The sequence below is a fragment of the Electrona antarctica genome, assembly GCF_951216825.1.
Source record: "Electrona antarctica genome assembly, chromosome: 3".
Lineage (NCBI taxonomy): Eukaryota > Metazoa > Chordata > Actinopteri > Myctophiformes > Myctophidae > Electrona > Electrona antarctica.
Window position 1 is genome coordinate 22,094,461 of NC_136808.1, and position 22,089 is coordinate 22,116,549.

The following is a 22,089-nucleotide window of genomic DNA, read 5'->3' on the forward strand; positions in this document are numbered from 1 at the left end:
TCCCGGTTTTATTGATATTATGCACTTATCAAACCACAATTACAAAATTTAGAAAACAACATTATTGCACTGGTTATGAATCACATGACACCGTCCGGGGGGACACAACCAAGAGCTATATGAGGCCGATTAGGCAACACAAGGTAATTATATAACCTGTGTTCACACACCAGGGTTTGTGTTCCCCACATGCATCTTCCACCACATAGTAAGTACCCCAGCGCACACACACACACACACACACACACACACACACACACACACACACACATACATGCGCACGCACACATAGTAAGTAACCCCAACCCAAAATATATCCCTGGTCCCATACACGCACAGACACACGCACGCACAGGCACATGCATGCACACACACACAAGATGTCAAACAACTTGGCACGCTCTCCTGTTGTACAGTGTAGTGTTACGGTACGGTAAGCAGTACGTCTGAACTGGGTCTGGGAGTTCAAGACAAAATCTAAATAGAAAACATAGTTCCCCCTCTTCTCGGTAGCCGAGTCTGCAAAGCCCAAAATAATGGATGTTAGCAACAGAGTGTATATGTGCATATACAGTATCAGTACAATATACAGTACCTTGTAATACACGGTCTGTTATACAAATCCTAAACGTTCGATTTGTGTTACTTTGTGTAAATAAAGTATCACAGCTGTACATGCAAAAAAGAAAAGAAAAGAAAACATAAATGTTCAGTTGTACTCATCCTGTTCAGGAAAGGTTGAGGAACACTTGAGTAGCCATGATGGTGTTGCCCAATAACAGTGGTGGAAAGTAAGTACATTTACTTAAGTATGGTACTTAATCAAGTAAAATGTTGATGTATTTGTAGGCCTACTGTAGTTTAATTAATATTTTAATATTTCCAATTTCCAATACTTTTACTTCTACTCCACTACATCTCAGGTCCAAATATTGTACTTTTACTCCACTATTTGAAAACTTTAGTTACTTTGTAGATCTTGATTATTATTACAAAACATGCATTAACCACTTCAGCCCTATATACATTTGAAAATAGCAGATTTGCGACGCATTGTGAGCTTGTGGATCTGCTATTTTCAAAAGATTTGTATACATTTGCGAACTTGAAGCCAATACTTTTGTACTTTTACTCAAGTATAAATGTTGAATTCTGGACTTTTACTTGGTTGTAACAGATACATTGCAGTATTGATACTTTTACTTAAGTATAACAAGTGAGTACTTTTTTCCACTGCTGGTCAATAAAGCCCTTTGAAATGGAGATGTGCACGGGGGAAATATTTAAAAATATTTTGTTGTCATCACTATCAATTTGTACATTTCAAGGTACGGAAACAATTACAACAGAAATCACAGAGTTGCAACAAAGTTAGTCCCAAGTAGTGTAGTTAATGCCTTTGATTCACATGGTTTCCATTAATTGGCTCAGAGATAGTTGTGCATTGAAGTCCTGTATCTTGTTGTGTTCTCAAATTGTTCACAGTGTTGTTCACATCGTAGAGCATTTCTTACAGTGTTGTTCACGTCGTAGAGCATTTCTTACAGTGTTGTTCACGTCATAGAGCATTTCTTACAGTTTTGTGCACATCATAGAGCATTTCTTACAGCGTTGTTCACATCGTACAGCATTTCTTACAGTGTTGTTCACATTGTAGAGCATTTCTTACAGTGTTGTTCACATCGTAGAGCATTTCTTACAGTGTTGTCCACATCGTAGAGCATTTCTTACAGTGTTGCGCACGTCGTAGAGCATTTATTACAGTGTTGTTCACATCGTAGAGCATTTTTTGGGAGAGCTGGTGTCTGCTGCGTTGGCCTTCTGCCGGATGCTTTCTGATGGATTCAAGGAAACAACTATTTAAAATGTAATTTTTATCCCATGATTTTTGCAACCCATCTTTTCACCCAGTGTCAATTATCGAATGTAATCCTGGGCGATACACTTAATTCCTCTGCCAACCTGGGGAGAGCAACGGACTGACCTCATGCTTCCTTCTATGCAAGAGGAGTCCAAGCTGCTTCTTTTCACCTGATAGGGGAGAGTTTCCCCGGCTGGACGTAGCGCGTGGAAGGAACACGTTATTCCAACCAGTTCCTTTCCACTCCATCAGGCGCCCCAGCTGGCCAGGGGGAGATGATCATCTAGAGACCCATATGTCTACATGTCTTGGTTCTCATAACCCCCCTCCCCCCAAAATAATCATATTTTAACTGGCACAGTCCGGATGAATTAATGAACAATGCACAACAGCACTTTAAAAAACGGTGCTGGTAACGTTTTGTTTTTAAGGATAGCACCATGCCACTTTATTTATTTATAGGTTGTGCGTGGTGTTGGTAACTCTTAACTTTTCCATATGAATTGCACGTCATCATACATACTGGGGCTCTTTTTAAATGTTTGTCCATGTTTTGTTTTAGTTTTTAGCTTGTGTTTTTTAAATAGGCTCTATGTTTTATGTTGCACTGCCAATAACTGAGGGGAAACGGTATTTTCTTTTGTATGCAAGTACATAGGAAAATGACAAATAAAGTGATTCTGATTCTGATTCTGAATTAGCACAGTCCAGGTGAGTTGCGTCCACTCACCTGCCAGGTCATTCCGTGAGATTTGGGCCAGCCCTTCATAGAGGCCTTTGATGGGGTTCTCCCCTGACGTCACCACCCCGTGGAGCCAGATGAGCAGCAACCGATGACCATGCTCTCTGAAGCTCTTTGTACCTGGAATACAATGCAACAGGGACGTGCAGAGAGTGTTAGGTCATATAGCCTATTCACACCAGAAAGCTTTACTGCGATTAAAACGAATCCTGCTGCACATTCAGCCCCTGCCTCTCTAACACTCTCTGCACGTCCCTGGCGCAAAGGAGCTTCCCCCCACCTGTCCACTGCTGTTAAAGGAGCTTCCACCCACCTGTCCACTGCTGTTAAAGGAGCTTCCACCCACCTGTCCACTGCTGTTAAAGGAGCTTCCACCCACCTGTCCACTGCTGTTAAAGGAGCTTCCACCCACCTGTCCACTGCTGTTAAAGGAGCTTCCACCCACCTGTCCACTGCTGTTAAAGGAGCTTCCACCCACCTGTCCACTGCTGTTAAAGGAGCTTCCACCCACCTGTCCACTGCTGTTAAAGGAGCTTCCACCCACCTGTCCACTGCTGTTAAAGGAGCTTCCACCCACCTGTCCACTACTGTTAACACAGCCGACGCGAATCGCGTATCAATACGTTATCAATTAATCAAACGTCGGGTGCGGATCACGTATCAATACGTTTCAATCACTTTTTTATAGCATACTTTCATTCATCTTTTTACCCACCCGGACAATGAAGAACCATCGCCCTATCATTGCTGCTTAGTCCAGCTCACGTGATCAGAAAAAAAAACAAAAAAAAAAAACCCTCCCCTCCTGAAAACAGGAGGGCGGGCCGCTTTACGTGTAGAAGCCGGTGTAATGGCTGCGCCCATGCCGATCTAGTCTGTGTTTGAAAAGAATCAAATTTCACCTAACCTCGCCTCACCAGGCTTTCCACCTCGGACATTTGATTCCCCCCTCCCCTCCTGTTTCTCCAGGAGGAGGATCTTGCGAGGGGGTACATGCTCTCCTCTGTCTCTCGGAAAAAAACATGACGAACGCTGAACGGAACGCTGCCTGAACACATATGCACCAGATCGGCATTGCAATGCAACGTCTGCAGCACACATGGACAGATGCATGTTTCCTTCTTCATACTGTAGCGACCAAACGATCCCCGAGCCTACAATACTACGAACTAACCACAGTATCGAGGGGCCGCCACGACAAGACAGTGTTCCGTTGGTGGATCACGTATCGCCATGCAGAGCCGTCATAATCGGAGATCGCTCAGACGTGTGATTGTAACGCTTTTTTATTCATTATAATTGTAGTGATAAGACCGCAATGAACGCGTCGGGGACGTAATCGACCCGGGTGTAATGTATAACGAACTTTTCCGCGACCTAAACCGTGGTGTTGTCATCTGTGGAAGTCATTTTTTCCTTCTCGTCGACATCACAGCCGGGTGACGCTTTTTTTTCCCTCCATCGCCCCCAAGCTGCATGCCCATAGCCTGGCTTGGCCAGCCTCATAGCGGGGATTCACTGAAGATTCTTCCCCGGAGGAAACATCAGTGAACCCTCGCTATGAGTCTGGCCGTGCCAGGCTAGCATGCCCAGGCATGTTCCCCTACACTAGCTTGAAAAACAAAATCAGCTGATGACAACGCGTCTCACCGTTATACTATAGTTCTGAACCGAACGGTGGAATGGGACTTTTTATAGCCGTACGGATCAAGACTTTTGCTGCCCAATGTGCCCATGACCCCCCCCCCCCCAATGTTACTGCGATCAAAACAATGAAAGCAGTGAGATAGATTAGGCGAGGCGGCAATCATCATCATCATCAAAAAGAAAGCATAGTTATGAAGGTTTATAGTCAGACATTGACAGGCAGATATAACAATAAACACAATAAATATGCTATACATCCTATACATCGAATGAAAGCCCTGAATGTGTACTTTTACGAGGAAAAGAGTAAACATTGATCCCATGTACAGTTTGTCATAAATTGGATACTGGGTGGATGCACATTGCGCCCACCAGATATAACTGCAGAGAAGACATGGACCCGAACTCAATATTCACAAAATAAGGCCTATAGCGACATATAAATACTATATACCGTATGAAACAGAAGACTCTCTGCTTTCATAAGAAAAAAACTTCTACTGTAGTAATAATAAAAATCACACCCATGTGAAGTGAGTGGTGCAACTCTGTCCCATATTCTGTTCTCTGCTTATTCAATACAGCTCGCTATATACGGACTGAGGCAGAAAGTCATGTAAACCTTTTATTTACAGTTTGGTCTGTAAACTTCTACTGTAATAATAAAAATCACACCCCTGTGAAGTGAGCGTTGCAACTGTTCTGTACTTATTCACTACAGCTCGCTATATACGGACTGAGACAGAAAGTCATGTAAACCTTTTATTTACAGTTTGGTCTGTAAACTTCTACTGTAATAATAAAAATCACACCCCTGTGAAGTGAGCGGTGCAACTGTTCTCTACAGTTGCGCGGTGCAATGGTAGAGAACAGTTGCACCGCTCACTTCACAGGGGTGTGATTTTTATTATTACAGTAGAAGTTTACAGACCAAACTGTAAATAAAAGGTTTACATGACTTTCTGTCTCAGTCCGTATATAGCGAGCTGTAGTGAATAAGTACAGAACAGTTGCAACGCTCACTTCACAGGGGTGTGATTTTTATTATTACAGTAGAAGTTTACAGACCAAACTGTAAATAAAAGGTTTACATGACTTTCTGCCTCAGTCCGTATATAGCGAGCTGTATTGAATAAGCAGAGAACAGAATATGGGACAGAGTTGCACCACTCACTTCACATGGGTGTGATTTTTATTATTACTACAGTAGAAGTTTTTTTCTTATGAAAGCAGAGAGTCTTCTGTTTCATACGGTATATAGTATTTATATGTCGCTATAGGCCTTATTTTGTGAATATTGAGGAGTTCACGTCCATGTCTTCTCTGAAGTTATCTGGTGGGCACAAGCTGCATTCAATAACCAATTACTGTCTAACTGTAGATGGGATCAATGTTTACTGTTTTCCTCGTAAAAGTACACATTCAGGGCTTTCATTCGGTGTATAGGATGTATAGGATATTTATTGGGTTCAATTTTATATCTGCCTGTCAATGTCTCTGACTTTAAACCATCCATAACTCTGCTCGCTGTTCAAGATAACCACTTCCAGGCAAATGCAGGTGTTGCAAAAAGGTCAATATCTCCAGAATGGAACATGGTAAAATCAAAATGTATTTTTTTAATTGAAGTGGACAAGTTCAGCTTTCTTTTGATGTAGGCGTGTGATTCTCGCTATAAGAGAACATTTTACTGTGGGCCCCCGAACAAGGCCTTTGTGCAATGTTAAATGGCAGCAACATCCAAATAGGCCTGTTGAGATCTTCCAGCAATCAAAGTGTTAAAGGAGCTTCCACCCATCTGTCCACTGCTGTTAAAGGAGCTTCCACCCACCTGTCCACTGCTGTTAAAGGAGCTTCCACCCACCTGTCCACTACTGTTAAAGGAGCTTCCACCCATCTGTCCACTGCTGTTAAAGGAGCTTCCACCCACCTGTCCACTGCTGTTAAAGGAGCTTCCACCCACCTGTCCACTGCTGTTAAAGGAGCTTCCACCCACCTGTCCACTGCTGTTAAAGGAACTTCCACCCATCTGTCCACTGCTGTTAAAGGAGCTTCCACCCACCTGTCCACTGCTGTTAAAGGAGCTTCCACCCACCTGTCCACTGCTGTTAAAGGAGCTTCCACCCACCTGTCCACTGCTGTTAAAGGAGCTTCCACCCACCTGTCCACTGCTGTTCGATGGCTCGTATGTGAGAGTCGGTGAAGCCCCAGTGCTGCGCCAGGAGCTTCCACTCCCCTCGACAGAGCTGCCTGGTCGCCAGACCGTACAGCACAGAGCGCAGGTGCTGCGTTTCGCCATGGTGGTCCTGCTTGAAGCTCAGCTGTCTGCCTCCCTCCCACCAGTCCTGCTCACTGCCCATGTGCTCCTGGGATCACAGACGAGAGACGAGAACAAAAGGTGAACGGTTTAGCTGAAAAACCTATATGTCAGTGGTTCTTATACTTTTTCAAGGTTGAAGGACCCCCAGAATGATATGTATTTGGCTGCGGAACACCCCTCACCTGAAAATATGTTGTTCCAGGGACCCATCCAGAAGCTAAGATTTGAGTTAAAAACGTTCGCTGTGAAAGAACATGTATTCAAAGTAGGAATGCACCAAAAGGGAAATTCTTGGCCAAAACCAAATACCGAATATAGGAAACAGTTGGCCGAAAACCGAATATCCAAATATATATTAATATTATATATCTTTTTTCCTACCATTTCTGTTATGACCGTACCTTAAAGCTACCTGATTTATGGCAAAATAAATGGTTATGGCAAAACTTAAATAATAATCACTATTATGGGTCCATAAAACATTTATTCAGCTCTTTTGAATGCATTAATTGCATACACTATTCAGTGATATATTTTCTGCCTATTCGGGCTAAAACCGAATAAGCCGAAAATGCATTTTTAGCCATTTTCTGCCGAATATTTTCTGCAGACGAATATTCGGTGCATCACTAATTCAAAGATCAGGCACTGTACTGTATGATGATGAGGCTATAAGATCAGCGGACTTGCCTTTTCCCACTTGTAAAAGCGATCTGCTTTGATGATCATGTCGACCAGGAGGACATGGCCGCCTCTCGCTGCTACCTCCAGGGAGGTTTTCCCCTGCTGTGGAAGGCAGTGCAGTGATCACTCAACGCTGGACTGTAAGGTTACATCATTCCAAAAAAAAAAAAAGTGTCGTAGGACAGGGGTTCTCAACGTGTTTTGGCTGGGGAGACCCCCGGAAATGCTTTGGCCATGTCTCGGGACCCCCGCCCCGCTCCCCAACCCCAATACAAACTGACTGCAAAAATAACCTTTATAATAGAGAAAATATATCATAAATAAATACTGAAACCAGATATAATCATTAAGGAAGGTTTATGCATGTACTCTATGTGTACAATGTAAACTCTTCATTTCCATTTTCCAGTCATTCACTTGCAAAATATTTTTTTTATAATTTGGGGACCTCCCCAAAATAATTTGGCGACCCCCCTTCCCCCCCCCCCCCCGAGGGGTCGGGACCCACGGGTTGAGAACAACTGTCGTAGTGTACTGTTTAGCCAGGAACTTTTCCACTGTCATTTTGTGATGGGAAGATTATGGGCTATATATTGCGCCACCCCTTACCCCTTATCCCTAAACTTATTTAGCCATTTTTTACTATTTTGAAGAACATTTTAAAATAGTTCAAATAGCCGATCTACAAGCTCACAACGTGTCAATGTACCATTTTTAAATGTGTTTCAAGATAGTAAAATATGGCAAAAAAAAAGTTTAGGGATAAAGGGTAAGGCGCGCCCAATGATCTTCTCCAAAAATGTGTTATTTTTGTCTAAACAAATGTGTATTTTACATTATAATTCCGTACAGAGTGATGGATGCAGTGAATGATGCAGAATGATTAACAGGTCGTCCAGTGTGTGAGCTATAGCCTACCTTGTCGACCAGATTGAGGTTGACTCCAGCAGTGAGGATCATCTCAGCCACGTCCTGGCGTCCGAACTCTGCTGCGATGTGCAAGGCTGTCTGCTGTCTCTGTGAGGGAGGGGAAGGAATATCACGTGACACATCACACATGCCATGCACATCGTACTGTGCTGCGTCACCGGGCTTTCCACCTCGGAGGAAAGCCTGGTCCGTGTTACTAAATCGCCCGTCGGCAGCGGATGATATCTTACGTCATGTTGTAGTCACTGGTTTGTAGTCATCAGGCAGGAAACCGACAACCAGAATAACTACCCAAAATAATTACCTTCATGCAATCATAATTTTAGGGCCGGGCGCCTGAAGGAACTGGTTGGAATAACGTGTTCCTTCCACGCACTACGTCCTACCGGGGAAACTACACCCCTGTCAGGTGAAAAGAAGCGGCTTGGACTCCTCATGCATAGAAGGAAGCATGAGGTCAGTCCGCTGCCCTATCCAGGATGGCAGAGGGAGTGTATAGAGCCCAGGATTACTTTAGATAATTGACCCTGGGTGAAAAAATGGGTTGCACAATTGTGGGATAAAAATTTAAGTAAAACAAAAAAGAAAGATTTAGGGCCTACCCAATAAAATATAATTTCCCTGTGGGATAACAAAGGTATACAGACTCTAAATAGTCTCTGGAAAGTACACTCACATTTATATTTATTTTGTATTTTAAAAATCAGCAAAACTACGCCTCATCAAGGTTTTTATTGGGTATAGGCCCTAAAATTATGATCACAAAGAATTATTTTGGGTATAGTTCTTATTCCGGGTTGTGGTTTCCAGCCTGATGACTAGTACAAACCAGTGACTACAACATGAGTGACGTAAATTTTCATCCACTCCAGACCAGATCATAAACCCGAAAAGGAATGCTTCCCGTAGGCTATAGTGTGATGTGCAAGGCAGTCTGCTGTCTCTATGAGGGTGTGGGGAGGAAGGAATATCACGTGACACATGCCAGTCCCTATCTATCTGCTCGCCAAAGGCGTCTAGTACAGTGGTTCCCAAAGTGGGGTCCGGGGACCCCCATGGGTCCTTGAGGGAGTTCCAGGGGGTCCCCAGCTAAATGATAGTTTGGAACCAAATGGACCCTTACAAGTGTACAAATGGAACAAAAAATAAAATAAAATAAATTTGTGGGTAGTGGGTCAATTTGAAAGTAGTTCTCAAGTCAAAAACGTGCGTGCACCCCTGATGTACAGTACAGTCCTACCGTGAAATGCATTTAGATTTCCGGGACACATTACTAATCATCACTCACAGAGAAACCCCATATCTTTCTCCCAAACCAGAGCACCTAGAATAGACTCTCTAACTTCGCCGGTCATTTGAAATCAAATGCACATTGAAATGAAGTAAAGTGACAGTGAAGTGGACCGTGTTACATAAAACATCATCCCCCCCTGACACAGAAACGTGTACCCACGTTGTCAGAGATGTCCAGGTCACAGTCGGCGTCGATGAGCAAGCGCACCAGATCAGGGTGGTTGTTTGAGACAGCTGTGTGGAGCGCCGCCGTGTTTAGCTGATATAGAGGAAATTAATCACATTAAAGTGTATGTAGTTATATTGTATGTAGCAGAATCTAGTTTAGTGAACGTTTCGTGAAGATTCTTGTAACATGTGACATATGAAACTGGGGGGTTTTCATGATTCTGAATCCATTCCAAGCATTAGTTTTGCACAAAAAAACACTCCTTGGGCTAACAACGGTCATAACCGTCATCACAAATGTGATGAGGTCAGCACATTTGGTAGCGATGGCCGTTTTTAGCCCAAAAGGAGTGTTTTTTTTTGTGCAAAACTAATGCTTGAAATGGATTCAGAATCATGAAAAACCCCTAGTTTCATATGCCACATGTTACTTAAAGAATGATGACATTTTTAATTTTTTGCCTTATATAGGATGTTAATGGTAAATATTGTCAGGGCGAAAATAGGGTCCATAGAACAGAAAAAACATGGTTTACAAGAATCTTCACGAAACGTTCACTTAAGTACACAATGACATAGGCTACAACGGCAGTTAAAGGAGCATTCAGTGATTTGAGTGATTTGGAAAACCACCCAGTCCGCCCCAGTAACAAAATGTGCACATGCACACACTCTACAGTGGGGGGAAGTGCAACAGGCCAACAGCATGTGCCTCCACTCGATCATGATTGGAGGAAGGCCCCTCTCATCCTGATTGGATGAAGGCTTTGCCACCCGCCACCAAAACTGAAACTAGGGTTTTTTTACCCCAGGGGCTGACTGGGGACAGGGAGGAACTCCTTATATGGTCAGCACACTCTATGGTAGGGAGGATTATCCAAAAAAAAAAAAAGTGATATTTGAATTAAGTGAAATCACTGAATATACCTTTAATGTCTTATTATCCTCATGCAGACATAGTATTAAAGCTAAAGGCAGGCATAGCAGACAGTGCCGGATTTTTTGAGGTTCCACTCAAAAATAGGCCATTCAACCCCCCCCCCAATGAGATTTCCAAAAAATATTTGTATTGATTATTTTACGCCTAGAATCAAGCCATCCTGGATCCTGGATGAATCATGACCATAAAAGGTTTGATTCTGTGAAAAATAAATATTTAAATGTTTAACCCTGTTTTTTTTTTTCAGAATGAAAGGTTTTATGGTCATGATTCACCAGTTTTATGGTCATGATTCACCAGGATCCCGGTGATCAATATAAATATTAATCAATATAAATATTTTTTTTGGGAAAAATGAATGGCCTGTTTTTGATATAGTTTGATATAGCCTAGTCACCAGCTACTGCTAAACTAGGACAGAATCAGTTACGTCACGTTCAGCGTGCGTGCGTGCGTGCGTGCGTGCGTGCGTGCGTGCGTGCGTGCGTGCGTGCGTGCGTGCGTGCGTGCGTGCGTGCGTGCGTGCGTGCGTGCGTGTGTTCTACTCACAGTGTCTACAGTGTCAGTGTTGATGTGAGCCTCCAGCAGTAAAACAGCCAGTCTGACAAAGCCATGCTGAGCCACGTAATGCAGAGCGTTCTTGTTCTTCTGCAGACACACAATTTATCATTTACAATGTGAACAGAGCGATTTACAGTAAGCAAGAACAAAACATGGTAATACATCAAATACATAGAAAAGAATCATATACGTAAACTACGAACCTAATCTAAACCTAATCTGGAATATCTATAGCAGTGTTTCCCAAACTTTTTCATGTCAAGGACCCCCAAATTGACACTAATTAGCCCGCGGACCCCCATTTGAAGAGATATATGCCAAGGACCTCTCATAAGAGAAGATGTTTACGGCTCTAGCAGTGATTCTCAACCCATTTAATTTCAACGACCCCCAGTTTGACATGAATTAGTCTACGGACCCCCATTTAATGGCATTTCTATCTCTGAGACCTCACTTTATATTGTAAAATCAATGTTAATTTAACTCTGAGAGTGTACAAATGGAACCAAATGGACCCGTTAGATTCCATTTGGTTCCATTTGTCCACTCTCCGAGTTACAGACCCATAAGGGATGGACCCTTATGGTTCCAAACTATCATTTAGCTGGGGACCCCCTGGAACTCCCTTGCAAGGACCCCTGGGGGTCCCCGGACCCCACTTTGGTAAACCACTAATCTACAGTATATAAGGAAACCATGCGTATACATACACTATAGAGTGCTATGTGTACATAAAATGCTATTGAAATTATATAAATTGAGCCTTCGCATACGCCTGTAAGGTCTTCGAGTCTAGGGACATGAACAACGATGATATGACGGCTGACAATAACCCAAACTCTTCAAAGCAATATTTTGTCCACAATTCCATGCTGTATTGATGTTGGTACCATAACAATTCTTCTACATTCTCTAATTGTGACTTTTCTTGTAAATGAATTAACTAATGCAGATGTTTAACATAATTGAACTCTTGAGAGTGTAAAATGAAACGGTCCATTTGGTTTCATTTTACACTCATAAGTTAAAGATCTAATAAGGGTCCATTTGGTTACCAACTCTCCATCATTTAGCTATAGGGACCACCTGGAACCCCCTCAAGGACCACTGGTTGAAAACCACTGGTGTAAAAAGAAACAATCCTCACATTGGTTAATGCATTGATGTTGCAACATGACTCCACCAGCAGTCTGACACTGTCATAGTGGTCTCCTTCAGCTGCAAAGTGCAAGGCTGTGAGTCCGTCCTGAAAAACAACAAAGTGCAAGGCTGTGAGTCCATCCTGAAAAACAACAGAAAAGTTCATATACTTGGCAGTTCCTTCCAAGTGTTCTACATCTGAACTAAGTATTGTATATCTCTGCTGTCGGGAAGAAACCTCTTAACTCCAAATTGTTCATTGGAATGGGCCGTGGGTACAGCCCATTCCAATAAGGAAGTTATTAATATTTACATTGTCTTTTAGGCCGTGGGTACAGCCCATTCCAATAAGGAAGTTATTCATATTTACATTGTCTTTTAGGCCGTGGGTACAGCCCATTCCAATAAGACAGTTATTAATATTTACATTGTCTTTTAGGCCGTGGGTACAGCCCATTCCAATAAGACAGTTATTAATATTTACATTGTCTTTTAGGCCGTGGGTACAGCCCATTCCAATAAGACAGTTATTAATATTTACATTGTCTTTTAGGCCGTGGGTACAGCCCATTCCAATAAGACAGTTATTAATATTTACATTGTCTTTTAGGCCGTGGGTACAGCCCATTCCAATAAGGAAGTCCACCAGGTTCACATGGTTGCATTTCAATGAAAGTACAGGTAAATACAAAATCAGCTACGAGGATAAAACCAGAAAAAGCACTAAGGATTCAATAGATCCTGTGATCTTTTGTGGCCAGATGTAATTCCCTGGGGTCTAGTAGGACTATAGTAAATAATATGAAAGAAATAATAAAGAAATCTCCGTAAGCTTTTGTTAAAAAAACAAAAACAGTGTCAGAATATTTTTCAATATCAATGAAAATGCGTACACGTCCTAGCAATCTGTCGGTTGGATTAGCTATGACGTTTCCACACGTCCTACGGTCTAAATGGGTTAACATGTATAGGAACACCAGTTCACTCCACTCACAATGTTCCTGTCATCAATGTCTATCCCAGTGTCCAGGATCTTCTGGAGTAAGTCAGTGTGTCCATGCTTCGCTGCCAGATGCAGGGCAGTGTTCTCCTCCTGTATCCCAGTTACAAAGTTACAAAGATTATATTATGTGTGTGTCGTAATAAATGGTAAATGGTGCATTTATAGCGTTTTCTTCCAAGGCGCTTTACATTGCATTACAGTTACCCATTCACACACACACATTCACACACCTTTACATAGATTGTGCATTACATTTACCCATTCACACACACATTCACACACCTTTACATAGATTGTGCATTACATTCACCATTCACCCATTCACACACACATTTATACACCTTTACATAGATTGTGCATTACATTTACCCATTCACACACACATTCACACACCTTTACATAGAGGTATGGAATGGGTACAGCCCATTCCAATAAGGACTTTATTCATATTTACATTGTCTTTTAGGCCGTGGGTACAGCCCATTCCAATAAGGAAGTCCACCACTTCCAGTTGTCCGTGCTCGGCTGCCAGGTGGAAGGCTGGCTTTCCCATCTGAGCAGAGTGGGTAACATTTACACAGAAACAACAGCATGGTTCACAGAGTGAGTGTTTTGACATGTCATCATGCATGGCCCACGATATCCCTCATGAATTTAAATCCCTTTTTTCCCTTTTTTTAACCTGTTTTCCCTAAACGTTTTTGATAATATGATTAATAATAATACATAATAATTCTTAACATTTTCAAAACTAGCCATTTTTAACCGATTAATTTATTATGTCTTTTTGTGAGTTTGGTTCCTGGGGATATTTTCTCTGTTGGCTGAAAACCTGGGAATGCCTGTCCCTTGGGAAATTAATACAGACCATTTCTCTTACTCAGGCCTCAGAATCATAATATGCAATAATAATAAGAGGGATAATATTAGGAGAATATGGCTCACATAAGAGGGGTTCATTTCCAGAATGTTTCAGACTTAACATCTAGACTTACATCATCTTAATGAACTGCACATAAATTATAGACGACTACATCTTCAAACAAATATCAATATTTAATATTTAGTAGACAGAGGCTCTTAATTAAATTAAAACAGATCACATCTTATTTTTCTTTTAAATCTTCTGGAATTACTTTACTTTTATGCCAGAAAGGACTTTGAATCAGTGTGTTTGGAATGGACATTCATGGGATCTCCCTTAGAGATATGGTGAGAAGTTCAGTCACACGAGAGAGACTCAGAGTAGAGCCGCTGCTTCTTTGCCTGGAAAGGAGCCAGCTTAGGTGTTTCGGGCATCTGGTTAGGATGCCTCTCGGGCGTCTCCCTATAGGGAGGTCCTCGAGGCACGTCCCACTGGGAGGAGACCCCGAGGCAGACCAAGGCGCAGATGGAGGGATTACATCGACTCACTGGCCTTGGAACGCCCCGCGATCCCCCAGGAGTAAGTCACTAATGTTGCTCTGGAGAGGGAAGTCTGGAGCTCTCTGGTGGAGCTGTTGCCCCCGTGACCCGACTACGGATAAGCGGTTGTAGATGGATGGATGGATGGAAGAGTTTCCTAGAACAGAGACTTAGAAATCCTATTTTTTCCTGCTCATCTCCATGGCTTTATCAGTTGTAATAATGATAACTAACTTGGTGCTAGGCCCATCGTCAATGCTCTCTATATCAGGATTTCACCCAAACATTTTTTTTTCTATCATTATTATCCCACGATTTTGCAACCCAGTTTTTTCACCCAGTGCCAATTATCTAATGTAATCCTGGGCTACACTTCCTCTGCCAACCTGGGGGGGCAGTGGACTGACCTCATGCCTCCTTCTATGCATGAGGAGTCCAAGCTGCTTCTTTTCACCTGACAGGGGGGAATTTCCCTGGCCGGACGTATCGCGTGGAAGGAACACGTTATTCCGACCAGTTCCTTTCCCCTCCATCAGGCCACCCAAACATTTCCATGCGAACAAGGAAGGACCACCAAATAGCCATGGCTTCTGGCTGCGGACCCCCCTATTACAGAATACTTTTTTTTTTATTCCAAAACTTTTGGAATGAATGACGTGCCCAAAATATGGAACCCCAGCCGACACTTTGACCTGTCCTCTACAGAGGCAACCAATGGAAAGCCACACTGGGATGTCCAGATGGCATGGAGGTAAAAAGCACACGCCCTCCGGCTCTCGGCCGGGCGCTTCAATGAACACCATGTCAGAGTTTCAGAGTGGGAAGCAGGCAGGGGACTCTGTGTCCTTGTTGTCACTCCTTATAATGTATTTCCAACTGTACAACAGTACATTTACTTCTACTCCTCTACATCTAAGGGGAAAATATTGTACTGTAAAAATATTGTACATCGCCTTGCAACGTACTCCTTGCAACCATTATCCCTAGTTGCAGGGAGTTGCAGTGAAGCGGTTGAGCGGCTCATTATCCCCCCCCCCCCCACACACACACACACACACACACACACACACACACAATGACTTGTTCTTCTTGAAGCTGTTGATTCCCTGCTTTCACATAACATGAAAAAACGAAAATTGTGTGTGTGTGTGTGTGTGTGTGTGTGTGTGTGTGTGTGTGTGTGTGTGTGTGTGTGTGTGTGTGTGTGTGTGTGTGTGTGTGTGTGTGTGTGTGTGTGTGTGTGTGTGTGTGTGTGTACGTGTGTGTGTGTGTGCATATGCGTGTGTGTGTGTGCATGTGCGTGCACCTTGTCCACTCTGTCCATGTGCACATCCTCCAGATCCTCCATGATGAACTCCAACACTTTGATGTGACCTCGTTGAGATGCACAGTGGAGCATGCTCAGACCATTCTGTCACACACACACACACACACGCACACGCACGCGCACGCGCACAAGCACGCGCACGCGCACGCACACGCACACTCACACGCACACACACACACACACACACACACACACACACACACACACACACACACACACACACACACACACACAGTTAAAATGTGGCCTCGATAGGAGGCACAGTGGAGCATGCTCAGACCGTTCTGTCACACACATGCACACGCACGTGCGCCAGTGAGTTTGACCTTTGACCTGGCCTTTCTGCCCTACATGAAGTGGTTGAAGGGATGGTGAGGAACTGCATGCGGAGACAGCAGAGTTCATACATGATTTTACACGCACGCACGCACGCACGCACGCACGCACGCACGCACGCACGCACGCACGCACGCACGCGCGGTTAATAAGTGGAACGGTGCTGTAGTTGTGTAGAATGCAGAGCATACTTTGTTTTGGCAGCTGAGCTGTGCGCCGCAGGACACGAGCATCTGCAGGACCTTCAGGTGACCGAACCAGGACGCCAGGAGCAGCGCGTTCATTCCAAACTGGGTGGGAAACGGAGAATTAAAACGTGTGTGTGAATCTCACATGTATAGAGCGTCGCAGTCCCGCCCCTTACCATGGCCCAGGAAATTAATCCCAATGCATTTTTCCCATAGACATTTCAAAAAGTATTTATTTAAAGACCTTTTAAGCGTCGTACGAAGCTCGAGTCGTGACAACACACACAATATTTTGGACCAAACAAATAATTACATAGAAGAAAAACAACAAAAAAAGTGTTGTAACCTGCCGTTTTTTTCTACTTTCTAATTCTTTGTTTGGCCCGAAAAATTGTGTTTGTTGTCATGATTTGTCACGACAAGAGTTGGCTTTGTCCACGGCGTAAACGTCTTTAAATAAATACTTTCTGAAATGTCTATGAGGAAAATTAACGGAGAATCATTTCCTGGGCCATGGTAAGGGGCGGGACTGCGACGCTCTATAGGCTACAACATCATGATGTAGCAGCCTGTTAAACAATACCAGTTCAAATCTAAGTCTCACTCCTCTCCCAGAGAGGGTTGCTAGGCTAGCGATTTTCTACGGACATTTCCGGTCGTATTTTACTATTATTATTTATTTTTTTAGCAAATATTATTTCACCTTTATTTAACCAGTAACAACACATTGAGACTGAGTCTCTAAGTGGGGAACTGGCCAAGAAGCAGAAACAAATTTACTCTGCAATGCTACATCGTACAACAACAACCAATAATACATCCATGACATACCTCAAGAAACCTATACAATATATACAACAATTCTCCAATAATATTATGTTATAATGAAATTGAGTTGATGTGTTTTTTTTAAGGGTAACTGTTGTATAATCACAATAGGTTCGTGCTTTACCGTCATTAATGGCACTTCTGTGCTGATTTAAGAACTGTGTGTGCGTGTGCGTGTGCGTGCACGTGTGTGTGCGTGCGTGCGTGCGTGCGTGCGTGCGTGCGTGCGTGCGTGTGTGTGTGCGTGCGTGCGTGCGTGACCATTACACTGTCTCCTTCATCCACGTCTCTGTCATGGTCCAGCAGGAAACGAAGTGCCTGGACGTTCCCGGCTCCAGCTGCCCAGTGGAGAGCCTTACGGTCTATCTGAGAGACAGGCAGGCAGGCAGGCAGGCAGGCAGGCAGGCAGGCAGGCAGACAGACAGACAGACAGACAGACAGACAGACAGACAGACAGACAGACAGACAGACAGACAGACAGACAGACAGACAGACAGACAGACAGACAGACAGACAGACACAGAAAGGGTTAACACTGATGCCAGGGCTTTCAACACAGCCGTGTTGGACGTTGTGTTCTGTTGTGGAGTCATTATGTGATATCCTGTTTCCAGTCATTATATCCTGTTTCCAGGGACAACATGGAGACTGTTTCCTTTCTGCTCAGTCACTAACAAAAGCACTGCTGATTGGCTGGAAGGCTGTTTTCCAATGATGCTGAACATGGTGTGTGTGTGTGTGTGTGTGTGTGTGTGTGTGTGTGTGTGTGTGTGTGTGTGTGTGTGTGTGTGTGTGTGTGTGTGTGTGTGTGTGTGCGTGCGTGCGTGCGTGCGTGCGTGCGTGCGTGCGTGCGTGCGTGCGTGCGTGCGTGCGTGCGTGCGTGCGTGCGTGCGTGCGTGCGTGCGTGCGTGCGTACTCACTCTCCTCCTGTATTCAGCTATTAGTGTACATTTTCGTCCTACACAAAGATTACATTCCCATTGACAATGAATGTAGAATTTACATCATATGTGTCTGAGCAAATAGACATGTTACATCATGATGATGTATGATAAACGGGTGTGATTATTTACATTTTTTTGCAAACTCCACCTGTTATGACGCAGTAGAGAGAACACGCCCCCAGCCACCCTCAGTAAACTCACTTTATGCTTTGCTCTGTGTTGTGTGTGGTGGGTTGGGTGTGTTGTGTGTGGTGGGTTGTGTGGTAGGGTTGTGTGTGTTTTGTGATTTGACTTCACTTCATCTCCGCCTGTAATATATCTTATTTTGTTACCCTGACACCGGCGCTGCAAAAACAGACAGATCTACAAGCTCTCAACGCGTAGCGAACGGCGCTGCAAAAACAGTCAGATCTCCACGACGCCTGGAGAGCTTGTAGATCTGCGTTTTTTTGCGACTCGCAATGGGCGATAGGAAAAACTTGGCATATCGCCCAACCTTTAATAGTAATCAGTAAACTCACTTTATTCTTTGCTTTGACGTTGACACCTTTCTTCATCAGTTCCTGCATCTTGTCAACGTCGTTTCTCTTTGCTGCATCGTGGAAGTCCTGCTCTGAGCGAAGCACTGGACAGACAGACAGACAGACAGACAGACAGACAGACAGACAGACAGACAGACAGACAGACAGACAGACAGACAGACAGACAGACAGACAGACAGACAGACAGCATGGGTCAGTCTCTACTAGGGGTGTAACGACCAATTTTAACACATTTGATCCCATTGACAGGTATACTCGTCCTGATAAATTAATTTTGCGCAATGCGCGGGACGCTTTTGACGAGCAGGCTCGTCTTAAGGCGTTTGATATTGCTATAAAATTGCCTCGCTGTTTCATGTTTTGGAACCGCTCCGGTTGCTATGCACCGTTGTCAGGGCTCCGCCCGCACTGTTTTTGTTTCTCCATATAGCTTCTGTTTTAGTCGCAGCCTTCGAACGCTCTTTTCTCGGAAACTACGCCGCTGTCCGTGGTTTTGAACTATTCTCCGATGTTCAGAGGACAATTCTGATTATCCGGTGATCGCGATTGGAACATTGGCGTCAGGGTGGAGGGTCCCCTCCCACGCCCCATCAAATCTGACTATTTTCAATGGGAACCCCATACTTCACTGGTTCTGAAAATGTTTAATTTCCCCCCAGGGAGTGTACAACGGATTAACCAAATAAGTTGGTTCCATTTGTACACTCTTGAGTTACAGGCCTGTTAAAGGGTCTATTTGGAACCCCCTCAATAAGTCCTGGGCTTATGGCTGCATCACAGACCCCACTTTACTGCCTGCACTATATATGTTTATTGATTCACATTCTGTTTTTTTATTGTAGTTTCATGTCATACGATTGTTAGATGCCACATGCTTTCCCCTGCTGCTGTTGCTGCTACTCAGTGGTGTAAAGTAACTAAGCACATTTACTCAAGTACTATACTGTACTTATGTACAATTTTGAGTATTTGAGTATTACTTGAGTATTTCCAGTTTCCAATAGGCCTACTTTTACTTCTAATCCACTGCATCTCAGAGGCAGATATTGTACTTTTACTCCACTATACATTTATTTGAAAACTTTAGTGTTATCACCGTAGTTACTTTGATTATTATTACAAAACATGCAGTAACCACTTCAGCCCTATTGATTGATTGATTAAATCTAAACATTTTTGTAAAAAAGTCTTGAAAAATAAAATCTGCCTAACGATGATGTCACTGGTGGACGGGTTTCTGAACTGCCCACAGCCCTCCTATGAGACACAGACCGAGTAGGAAAAAAATGGTGCCATTTTATCATAATTATTAGTGAGGACCTATTATATGAAGATTGGTTGAAAAGTGGTGAAGTGGTCCTTTAAGCATTATTTCATCATAATTCATCATGAATTAATGATAAATTCATCATGAATTCATTGTGTATAGGTATTGAATCCTAAATGTCCACAATGTTTAACTTTGTTCATGACAGAGCCCAGGCAGTGCCCTGCCCGCTGACTGAGCTAGGACACTCACAGCATCATTAAATGTCATGTCATTTTATTTAAGTAAAACACTTGAGTACTTTTTTCCACCACTGTTGCTGCTGTTTCTGAACTGGCCTACTGTTTGCTGATGATGTTTATCTCAACTCAACCCGACAAGTTTAACCAGCTCGGGGGAAATTATGCTAAATGAAGCCTGATACTGTCATGCACATTATTTTAATCTCCACCAAGAGCAGCAATATTCAGCTCACTTGGTATACATGTATTTAGTATAATAATAGAACAGGGTGAATTGAGTACAAGGAATTGAGTATCTACATATGAACAAACATAGTGCTTTATTGGGTTATAAATCCTAGTATAATAATAGAACAGGGTGAATTGAGTACAAGGAATTGAGTATCTACATTATGAACAAACATAGTGCTTTATTGGGTTATAAATCCTAGTATAATAATAGAACAGGGTGAATTGAGTACAAGGAATTGAGTATCTACATATGAACAAACATAGTGCTTTATTGGGTTATAAATCCTGGAACAGGGTGAATTGAGTACAAGCAATTGAGTATCTACATATGAACAAACATAGTGCTTTATTGGGTTATAAATCCTCTTTAATAGAAGATCTTGTATTGAACTGTATATATATACTTCCCATGTGCTCCCCCCTGCAAACTGTTAATTAAGTATGCAATCAATGAATCAATGAATCAATGAATCAATGAATCAATGAATCAATCAATCATCTCCTAATCATCGGCTAATTAATCAATTAATTAGCCGAGCCCTATTAGTGTATAATGAATTGCATTAACTTGACTGAGGTTAGCCTGCTGCCTGATCAATATTGGCTGCAGGAGTCACAGACTCCTTTTTTCCCCTTTCTTTCCAAAAAGGAAATGTTAGCTAAATTCCTATAAATCAAACAATCAGAACATTTAGGCTATATATGTCACGCCTATTTTATAAAAGAAAGCAAATCAATATAATAGCCTACTATAGTCTAACTAACGGATCTATCGCGCTGAGCCGTTCACTTCATTCAGAACAGTCATATTACAAAGAAGAATGCTTATAGTTCCAGTCAAACCAAACGCATAATAAATCTCACACTTACAGATATCGTCTTCCGAAGCCAGATCGTCCTCCATTCTATCCTGTACAGTGTTACTCACACAGCACACACAGCCGCAGGCAGCAGGTCATGTTTATTGACGTGGTGTGCGTATCATTATGATATGATATGAATATGATATCACATTTCATCTGTAAGGATGTTTAATTAGTGTTCGCCAGCAAGCAGTCAATTCAGGACGGAACATCCGGGTGCTGCTTCTTATTTGACTCCAGTCCTGACGAGACGGTCCAAAATAACCAACCCATAGACATATATCGGTGGTCCAACCCCATAGTTACATAGTCCAGCCCCCCATAGAGTTATAGCTTATCTATGTCCAGCCCACATTCATTATAATGTAGGGCAAATATATGAGAGATATGATTAATGATATCATTGTCATCATGATGAGCAGCATGCTATAGGCTACCAGCCTTCTTATGGACAGAGTGCATTATTATTATTATTATTATTATTATTATTATTATTATTATTATTATTATTATTATTATTATTATTATTATTATTATTATTATTATTATTATTATTATTAGCCCAACCCATTCAATTCAAGTCAATGGAGCTTTATTTATTGGCATACGCTTAGAGTGCCAAAGCAAA

At 42.8% G+C, this 22,089-nt stretch overlaps 1 protein-coding gene across 1 annotated transcript; it reads right to left on the reverse strand.

The window, feature by feature from the left end:
* Positions 1 to 1,226: 1,226 nt before the first annotated feature.
* ankdd1a (ankyrin repeat and death domain containing 1A) lies at positions 1,227 to 21,610 on the reverse strand. The gene is made up of 15 exons (XM_079497915.1): positions 21,469 to 21,610; positions 18,838 to 18,941; positions 17,640 to 17,738; positions 16,548 to 16,646; positions 16,000 to 16,104; positions 13,744 to 13,842; positions 13,281 to 13,379; positions 12,294 to 12,392; positions 11,135 to 11,233; positions 9,638 to 9,736; positions 8,173 to 8,271; positions 7,261 to 7,356; positions 6,412 to 6,616; positions 2,592 to 2,723; positions 1,227 to 1,835 (listed from the first exon to the last, which is right to left on the reverse strand). Exons 1-15 carry the CDS (start codon positions 21,500 to 21,502, stop codon positions 1,771 to 1,773), a joined length of 1,533 nt encoding a protein of 510 aa, XP_079354041.1. The 5' UTR covers positions 21,503 to 21,610; the 3' UTR covers positions 1,227 to 1,770.
* Positions 21,611 to 22,089: the final 479 nt, after the last annotated feature.